At 36.4% G+C, this 10,000-nt stretch overlaps 1 protein-coding gene and 3 non-coding genes across 4 annotated transcripts in view; 2 read left to right on the top strand and 2 right to left on the bottom strand.

Moving 5' to 3' along the window:
• Window positions 1-915: 915 nt before the first annotated feature.
• On the bottom strand, window positions 916-987 carry TRNAT-GGU (transfer RNA threonine (anticodon GGU)). Its single transcript has one exon. It is a non-coding gene; the product is annotated as a tRNA-Thr (tRNA).
• A 677-nt stretch (window positions 988-1,664) lies between these two features.
• TRNAY-GUA (transfer RNA tyrosine (anticodon GUA)) lies at window positions 1,665-1,748 on the top strand. Its single transcript has one exon. It is a non-coding gene; the product is annotated as a tRNA-Tyr (tRNA).
• A 3,722-nt stretch (window positions 1,749-5,470) lies between these two features.
• TRNAC-GCA (transfer RNA cysteine (anticodon GCA)) lies at window positions 5,471-5,541 on the bottom strand. The gene has a single exon. It is a non-coding gene; the product is annotated as a tRNA-Cys (tRNA).
• A 3,521-nt stretch (window positions 5,542-9,062) lies between these two features.
• Window positions 9,063-10,000, top strand: part of LOC147554353 (DNA-directed RNA polymerase subunit beta') — a 5,833-nt gene continuing 4,895 nt past the window's right edge. The window contains exon 1 of the mRNA XM_086664676.1: window positions 9,063-10,000. This exon is cut by the window's right edge and continues 388 nt beyond it. Within this exon, the coding sequence (XP_086520802.1) occupies window positions 9,936-10,000 (65 nt within the window). The 5' untranslated portion in view covers window positions 9,063-9,935.

Raw genomic sequence — 10,000 nt, 5'->3', positions numbered from 1 at the left:
ATCTAAAACTCCGTAGTATATCTTTTCACAGGTCGAACCAAAAAAGACATTTCCTATTTTTTGTCCCTGTCCCTAAATGAAAGTCCCTAAATGAAATACAATATTAAATAATAGTAGACTGGAAATGAAAGTCTCTTTCTCGCATCCGTTCTCCATCACATTGTCGAGACAAAAATCTCGGATGCATCGATATGGAAATATTTGGTACATGAAACCACGATCTGATGTAGATATAATAGAATATAGATCTTTTTCTGGAATCAAAGAAAGATAGTCAAAAATAGATGGCTTTTGTGTTGTGACTCGGAATAACTCTTTCTCTGTGTAGGAACGGAATAGCAATTTATTCCTATGAAGCATCCATTAACAAGAACATTCAATCGGAAATATCGACAAATTCTTGCGTAGCCCGAGGAAATGAAATAAATAAAAAAGGGCGGTACGGTACGCTGCTACAATACAATTTTATCTCTATTGACTTTTAATATCAGAATAGCTGATATAGTCATGATTCAATGGGTCAGGTCCACTTACTTTTTCTTTTGTTGATTTCTAATCTTTACCATGGATTTGATTGGAATATGGAATAATGGAAAAGTAGGAGTATTTGCCGATTCATAACATAATTAGGGTTGGGTAGATAGACTATCTATGTCCCAAGACAAAAAGTATTGAATAATGAAACATGAGTAGGAGTATAGCCTGTAGTGACATAGTCGCCCTCCCAATAAGTGGGATGACTTATCATGATAATGAACAAAGGCTCAACTTTATAACTATACTTATTACTACTATATAATAATAACTTATTATTTATGTTATTTATGCAGATGTTTACTTTTTTTATTACAAATATCAACAATATCTCTATTTTTCGCTCCAAAATGAAGACTCAGACTGGAGTTTTGTGGAAAAAGCCCCTTATCGGATTTGAACCGATGACTTACGCCTTACCATGGCGTTACTCTACCGCTGAGTTAAAAGGGCTCGTTTGATTCAATTCCTGAATGCACCACTAGCCACTATGAGTCTACTGCATGTACCTATGTATATAATATATATACATATAGATAAATAGCGGCTCATTCAGGAACAAGAATTTTTTTGACTTAACATTTTGACTTAAGAAGTCTAGGAAAAAATGCTTATTTATATTTGATAAATATTAATGCAATGAATTGTTTCAAGACTGACCCTAATAGATTTTCGCTTATTGACTCCCATCAGAACGAGATTCACTTGATTAACACAAATTCGACTTCGACATAGATCCAAGATATTTCATCGAATCATGTGATGAAGAGATTCGACACATACCCTGAACCACATTTTTATAAAAAAAAGTCGATTACTTGTTGACCCCTTTTCAGATTTACAAGTTCTACAGCATCCTTTTTGAATAAAAAAAAACGAAATTCGATGGAATCATGAAAGCCAGAAGGATTCTTCGGATCTAGTCATACCATTACATTATATTGACAATTCCAAAAAACTGTTCATACTATGAGCATAGTAGGCGATCGGGCGGGTATGCCCCCATCGTCTAGTGGTTCAGGACATCTCTCTTTCAAGGAGGCAGCGGGGATTCGACTTCCCCTGGGGGTAGGGTATTACGAAAGGAGGTTGATCGTGGATTATCCATAAGTCTAAAATGGATTCTTCCTGGGTCGATGCCCGAGTGGTTAATGGGGACGGACTGTAAATTCGTTGGCACTATGTCTACGCTGGTTCAAATCCAGCTCGGCCCAATAATTTCATTCGCCGATCCATCATGAGATGATATAACAAATTTGGCCTCCAGAAACGCCCGATGCGGGGGAATAAAGAAAAGAATTTCTGTTATATCCTTATTTATTTTATTTGTTCCCACATATTCTAATCTTTCTAATAATCTAGTCTGTAAATAGAAGGAAGGGGTTAAAGTAAAGAAAAAAAAAATATTTTTTCATTGACCATTGAAAGATTTATTATCAATCGATTTGATATGGCACTAGAATTACTAGTAATACGTGTCGTTCTCACTTCACTAAAGTCCGTATCCATGTGAATAGCAATATAGCGTTCCTGTCTCTGTTACAGCACGGCGATTCTAAATAGAAATATGGTTTGAATGAAATCATAAGAATCCTGTACACCTTATTTACCTGGATTGTAGTTCAATTGGTCAGAGCACCGCCCTGTCAAGGCGGAAGCTGCGGGTTCGAGCCCCGTCAGTCCCGACCTAGGATCCGATGAATCCATCAATTCATCTCTCTATTTTCTGTGAAGAGGGTGACAAGGAGTAGGATCTAATTCCCGGCGTGGGTCTTTATTTTCTTTTTTTTTCGTGTCTCATCGAACAAATACAGGAATTTCAATTACTTCAACAAGTACCGATTCGTGGGAGAGACATAGGTAGATTGGTACAATTGTTGGTAGGAACATATTCAATTCAGGATTACAAGAGATACCATACTGGTCTGACTTTTTCGATTGCTTTTGATCCATGGAATGGAATAGAATACACATCCCGTTTCGCGGGAGCACATATACAAATTGGATTCCTTTATTGTACGATACAAAATTAACTTAACCTTAACATAGTTAGCCCGAAAGAAGATTTTTCGGCTTATATTAAAACTACTGCCTTTTCTTCTAGCTCCTATTTTGTGTAACCTCAATTCCTAATTGGAAACAGTCTATCTATCTTATTCAAGTTGCACACTGAATTTTGGATATGATATATGTCCCAGTCCCAATCCAAGGAACGCGGCTATTATAATATAAAATAGAATAATTATAATAAAAGAGAGGTCAACAAAGATCTACCCCTCTTAGTAATTAGTAAGGGAATGCATAATCTTTTTTTCTTCCTATTTTATTTGAGGGGGTCCTACCGAAGAAAGAGCAAACTCCAAAATAGTGAATTTATCGAAATATTAGATCTTTTATACCGGGATCCATCTTTATGACACCTCTTTGTCTTCCACGAAAATTAGATCATAAAAAAACTTAGTTAGTTTAGAACTGCACTTCTTCTTTTTTCCATTTTACTTCTACTGTTTGGGTTTGTGACTAATAGAAGTGGAAGACGGGTCAGATGATACCTCATCAGATGATTGTATACGGAAGGCTGTAGATTATAGAAAGGAAGAATGAAAAATTCAGCGGGATTATTGATTGGGTTATCAGAAATCCAATTTTGATTTGTTATGGATAAAAGATCTTCCTATGTTATACTATTCAATTCTCGACAATGAATCGACTTGATAGCTCAGATATTGTTATTCATGATATTGATCGATTCAATATCAAATATCATCGGGATGCAATTCATCTCATTGAATTACAGGAAGATTTATCATCTCTATGGGATTAGATCCCGAGTTATTGTGAAGTAAAAAAAAAAAAAACGATGAGATTATGGAAGTAAATATTCTCGCATTTATTGCTACTGCACTGTTTATTCTAGTTCCTACTGCTTTTTTACTTATTATCTACGTAAAAACAGTCAGTCCAAAAATGATTAATTTGAATGAAGCTTGACTTCTTAGTTCTTAGTCAATGATTGAAGAATGAAAGTGATTTGCATTCGCGCCTTAAATGAAATGAGCGGACTAGAATCAGCAGTATATGAGATCCGATAGTATGGTAGAAAGAAATATATGAACCTTTCTACCACACTATCTATTAGTGTATTGTCTAAAGTTGTACTGTATTCTATAAAGAGATATAGGCTTAATATAGATTAATCTACAATATATATCTTCATATATTTAACTGTAAATTACATATATGTAATTTACATTTAAATAGCACCCCAACCTAGTTCTTCCCTCCATCTATTTGTATTACTTTCGATCAATCCGAAATAATCGAATCTTGCTCTTACTTTTACGGTTATAATTACTGGGTTTCTTATTATTTCCAATATAGATCCCGGGCTTTGTCGAAAGAATCAAATCAATTATTCTATCAAATAAAAGAAACAAAGTAAGACTTTTTTTAGCATTCCGAACAAATAATGATTGAGCCGTTGACAGATGATCCAAAGACTTCTATGGAAAATTCTTCAGATTTGGAAAAAAAAGAGTAGTAGATCCCACGGATTTCGAACGCTTAAACCAGGGTCGATAAAGTATAAATAAGAGATTTCTAGGAGTATAAAACAAAGAGTAAGTGCGCAATATGCGAATCGTCCAATAAGATCTTATTCTTCGTAGTACTTCGTTGGACAACGACTATATCTATGCTGCCTCCGGGAGAAAGTACGTATCTACGTAATAACAGAACGACTTCTCTTTGAACATGAACAGTAAAGAGGGGAAAGAAATTAAAAAGGGGATCGGTTGCTTCTCATTGTAATATCCATATAAAATTCTGGTAAAGAACTAGTTAGTTCATCGAAATAGAATATTTAGGAAGAGTTCGGTTGTAAAAAATTTTATCTCATGTGTATCTTCTTTTACTTTACAAATACGAACATGGGAATCATTGAAATGTTTGTTTGATTGAAAGGTTATTATTCATATATTACTATTACATTACTGGATTCCAGTAGAATTTTGAAATGGAAATCTTTTATTTTAAACTATTTGCAGAACGATCTATGAAATAATTAATACAGTTTTGATTACTCAACCCAATTAGTAGTATCTCTAGAGTCCACTTCTTCCCCATACTACAAGTGAAAGGGAAAATGTAAAGACTACCATTAAAGCAGACCAAGCAAGACTTACTATATCCATGTGAATTATGTCCCCTATCTCTATGAAGGAATTCTTACATTATTGATCACTAATAATAGTGGAATCAATGGCGCAGAGTCCAAAAAAGGCATTCTGACCAAACGCTATTGATGAAACAATCCAATAAATCCACACATAATAAGTTCCTATATGATTTCTGGTAGAATCGGGAAGCATTAAGCACAAGCAAGATAGGCAGTTACTCCCTTGGTATTATGTTATTAATGGAACATGTAGGAATAGTAAGACCTATGGTTTCTTTTCTTGCCCTTCATAAGCAAGAGCCATGGCAATCTACAATCAAGATAGATCACCCCCTATCGCATACCTCTATATTGGGGGTTATCGAAAAGAAGTTTTTTTCACTTTTGTTTTATTCTATAAATAAAACAAAGGGTAATTCTCTATCCAATCCAATATGGATTGGCTGTCTGAGCATTTCGAGACTCTCGTGAGTCTGTATACTATAAAGGTATCTGCCCCCGTTCCACAACTACGAATTTGATTCCCCCATCCGATTATCCAATCTAACCCAAAACTCAGTCAGTAGACACTACACTAGTAGTGGAAGGGAATCAGTAAGTCCTTGATAGCTAGACAGACCCTTCCTATACTATAATCCTCCCTCGGGTCCTAGGGGCAAGGATTTACAGTCCTAGTCTTTTTCCTCTATTTCTGCTGAGCAAAAATTCGGCGAGTTATGTCAGCAGAACGAATAAAGGATTTCGAGTTTTTTGTCGATGAGGCGGCACCCGGATTTGAACTGGGGAAAAAGGATTTGCAGTCCCCCGCCTTACCACTCGGCCATGCCGCCAATATAATATAAATAGATGGAAATATTTTCTTTTTTGATTGAATTTGCATCTTGAATCCCGTTTTCTTTATCCCGTTCCTAAATCTAAAAAAATATCTTCTTTTTGGATCCAGTCGATTCCCTTCGATTGATTGTATGGTATCTCAAATCTCAAAACACACAACGCATAAAAACTTCCCTCCCTTTTTCTCTTTCAAGAGAAATTGCGGGTTTTCAGTTACAGAATGAAAAATGCAGGGCAAATTGGAACCATTAACTATTGACTTGAATTCACGAAGGGTTCTTGGATTTAAAATTGTGTTTCATAAAATAAAGTTGATACACAACTAATCAGTATAAATTCTTTTCCATAATGAATCCTTTTCAATTCAAGTTACATTATAACAAGAATTATGTATATATGTAAACCCCAGAACAAAATTGTTACACAGATATATCTAATCAGGTATCTTAGCCATATGTGCCTATAGGGAATTATCGTGTTTCATTTTTCATTGAATCGAAAATTGAAATTATGATATAGCACGTCCCATCTTGTCCCAAGTAGAACTGGGATAGGAGATATGTGGATAGCTAGATAGCTAGATCTGCGAGTGTTTACTAAATACAACCTCCCTTACGTACTTCAATCATATTCCACGAATTTTATTAACAAAAAACAAATGGTAAAAGTGTCTCTCTTCTCTACGAATCCTTTTTTGAACAATGGAATCGGCGAAAAAAGTTAAGTGCTAAAAAAAAAAGAAACTCTATACTGTACTGTTCCTGATTATTCTGTCTTTATCTCATTCATAGAGAAGAGATCAACTCTTGAATCATTTATTTTTCTAGTGCCCAATCGGGGTTGTAATATCATAATAATAGGTAGAAATTGGACGACTTTTTATATTCTATACAAGACTCCAAAAAAGTATAATCGGCATAATTACGTTTCCAGGAATGTTTTATCAATTTGTATCTGTTGCAAATTTTAATTGAGTAGAAAATTCTCTTTATTCCTTTCTTCCCCTCACACGTATTTGATACATTACATATATGATATGGAGTTGGGTAAAATTTCATGTGATTCAGTAAACAGAATATACATTCCATCATTGCTAGATCGATCCCTTTGGTTCGATGAAGAATGTGCCAATAATGGGATTTTTGCAATAAATGGGAAACTTAAGATGCTCCGGATAGAAATGAGGGACTGTCTACAATACCTGGGTTTAGTCAGATACAATTTGAGGATTTTGTAGGTTCATTGATCAGGGCTTGATGGAAGAACTTTATAAGTTTCCAAAAATTGAAGATATAGATCAAGAAATTGAATTTCAATTATTTGTGGAAACATATCAATTGGTAGAACCCTTGATAAAAGAAAGAGATGCTGTGTATGAATCACTCACATATTCTTCTGAATTATATGTACCCGCGGGATTAATTGGAAAACCGGTAGGGATATACAAGAACAAACCATATTTATTGGAAACATTCCTCTAATGAATTCCCTGGGAACCTCTATAGTAAATGGAATATACAGAATTGTGATCAATCAAATATTGCAAAGCCCGGTATTTATTACCGTTCAGAATTGGACCATAACGGAATTTCGGTCTATACCGCCACCATAATATCCGATTGGGGAGGAAGATCAGAATTAGAGATTGATCGAAAAGCAAGGATATGGGCTCGTGTGAGTAGGAAACAAAAATATCTATTCTAGTTCCATCATCAGCTATGGGTTCGAATCTAAGAGAAATTCTAGATAATGTTTGCTACCCCGAAATTTTCTTGTCTTTCCCGAATGATAAGGAGAAAAAAAAGATTGGGTCAAAAGAAAATGCCATTTTGGAATTTTATCAACAATTTGCTTGTGTAGGCGGGGATCCGGTATTTTCTGAGTCCTTATGTAAGGAATTACAAAAGAAATTTTTTCAACAAAGATGTGAATTAGGAAGGATTGGTCGACGAAATATGAACCGAAGACTGAATCTTGATATACCTCAGAACAATACATTTTGTTACCGCGAGATGTATTGCAGCTGCGGATGATTTGATCGGAATGAAATTTGGAATGGGTACACTTGATGATATGAATCACTTGAAAAATAAACGTATTCGTTCTGTAGCGGATCTGTTACAAGATCAATTCGGATTGGCTCTGGTTCGTTTAGAAAATGTGGTTCGAGGAACTATATGTGGAGCAATTAGGCATAAAATTGGTACCGACTCCTCATAATTTGGTAACTTCAACTCCATTAACAACCACTTATGAATCATTTTTCGGCCTACACCCCTTATCTCATGTTTTGGATCGAACTAATCCATTGACACAAATAGTTCATGGGCGAAAATTGAGTTATTTGGGTCCTGGGGATTGACAGGGCGAACTGCTAGTTTTCGGATACGAGATATACATCCTAGTCACTATGGACGTATTTGCCCAATTGACACGTCTGAAGGAATCAATGTTGGACTTATTGGATCCTTAGCTATTCATGCTAGGATTGGTCATTGGGGGTCTCTAGAAAGCCCATTTTTTTGAAATTTCTGAGAGATTCAAAGAGGTGCGGGTGGTTTATTTATCACCAAGTAGAGATGAATACTATATGGTATCGGCAGGAAATTCTTTGGCGTTGAATCAGGGCATTCAGGAAGAACAGGTTGTCCAGCTCGATACCGTCAAGAATACCTGACTATTGCATGGGAACAGATTCATCTTCGAAGCATTTTTCCCTTCCAATATTTTTCGATTGGTGCTTCCCTCATTCCTTTTATCGAGCACAATGATGCGAATCGGGCTTTATGAGTTCTAATATGCAACGTCAAGCAGTCCCGCTTTTTCGTCCGAGAAGTGCATTGTTGGAACTGGGTTGGAACGCCAAGTAGCTCTTGATTCGGGGGTTTCCGCTATAGCCGAACACGAGGGAAAAGATCATTTATACCGATACTGACAAAATAATTTTATCAGTAATGGAGACACTCTAAGCATTCCATTGGTTATGTATCAACGTTCCAACAAAAATACTTGTATGCATCAAAAAAATCCCAGGTTCAGCGGGGTAACTGCATTAAAAAGGGACAATTTTAGCGGATGGTCTTGCTACAGTTGGTGGCGAACTCGCTTTGGGGAAAAAACGTATTAGTAGCTTATATGCCATGGGAAGGCTACAATTTTGAAGACGCGGTACTCATCAGCGAAACTCATCAGCGAACGTCTAGTATATGGAGATATTTATACTTCTTTTCACATACGGAAATATGAAATTCAGACTCATGTGACAAGCCAAGGCCCTGAAAGGATCACTAATGAAATACCCCATTTAGAAGCCCATTTACTCCGCAATTTAGACAGAAATGGAATTGTGATGCTGGGATCTTGGGTCGAAACGGGTGATATTTTAGTAGGTAAATTAACGCCTCAGATGACGAAAGAATCATCCTATGCCCCGGAAGATAGATTATTACGAGCCATACTTGGCATTCAGGTATCCACTGCAAAGGAAACTTGTCTAAAATTGCCTATAGGTGGCAGAGGTCGAGTTATTGATGTGAGATGGATCCGGAAAAAGGGGGGTTCCAGTTATAATCCAGAAATGATTCGTGTATATATTTCACAGAAACGTGAAATCAAGGTAGGTGATAAAGTCGCTGGAAGACATGGGAATAAAGGTATCATTTCAAAAATTTTGCCTAGACAAGATATGCCTTATTTACAAGATGGAACGCCTGTTGATATGGTCTTCAACCCATTAGGAGTACCTTCACGAATGAATGTAGGACAGATATTTGAATGCTCGCTCGGGTTAGCGGGGGATCTGCTAGACAGGCATTATCGAATAGCACCCTTTGATGAGAGATATGAGCAAGAGGCCTCCAGAAAACTAGTGTTTCCTGAATTATATGAAGCCAGTAAGCAAACAGCGAATCCATGGGTATTTGAACCCGAGTATCCGGGAAAAAGCAGAATATTTGATGGAAGAACAGGAGATCCTTTTGAACAACCTGTTATAATAGGAAAGTCCTATATCCTGAAATTAATTCATCAAGTTGATGATAAAATCCATGGGCGTTCCAGTGGACATTACGCGCTTGTTACACAACAACCCCTTAGGGGAAGGGCCAAGCAAGGGGGGGCAACGGGTAGGAGAAATGGAAGTTTGGGCTCTAGAGGGATTTGGTGTTGCTCATATTTTACAAGAGATGCTTACTTATAAATCTGATCATATTAGAGCTCGTCAGGAAGTACTTGGTACTACGATCATTGGAGGAACAATACCTAAACCCGAGGATGCTCCAGAATCCTTTCGATTGCTCGTTCGAGAACTACGATCTTTGGCTCTGGAATTGAATCATTTCCTTGTATCTGAGAAGAACTTCCAGATTAATAGGCAGGAAGCTTGATCGGAATGAATCAGAATTTTTCTTCTATGATTGACCGATATAAACATCAACACCTTCGAATTGGATTAGT

This window comes from Eschscholzia californica, unplaced genomic scaffold (assembly GCF_041429995.1).
Source record: "Eschscholzia californica isolate CP2 unplaced genomic scaffold, dmEscCali1.0.p SCAF_229, whole genome shotgun sequence".
NCBI lineage: Eukaryota > Viridiplantae > Streptophyta > Magnoliopsida > Ranunculales > Papaveraceae > Eschscholzia > Eschscholzia californica.
The sequence above is the reverse complement of the archived record's forward strand: the minus strand, read 5'-3'. Positions and strand labels throughout refer to the sequence as shown.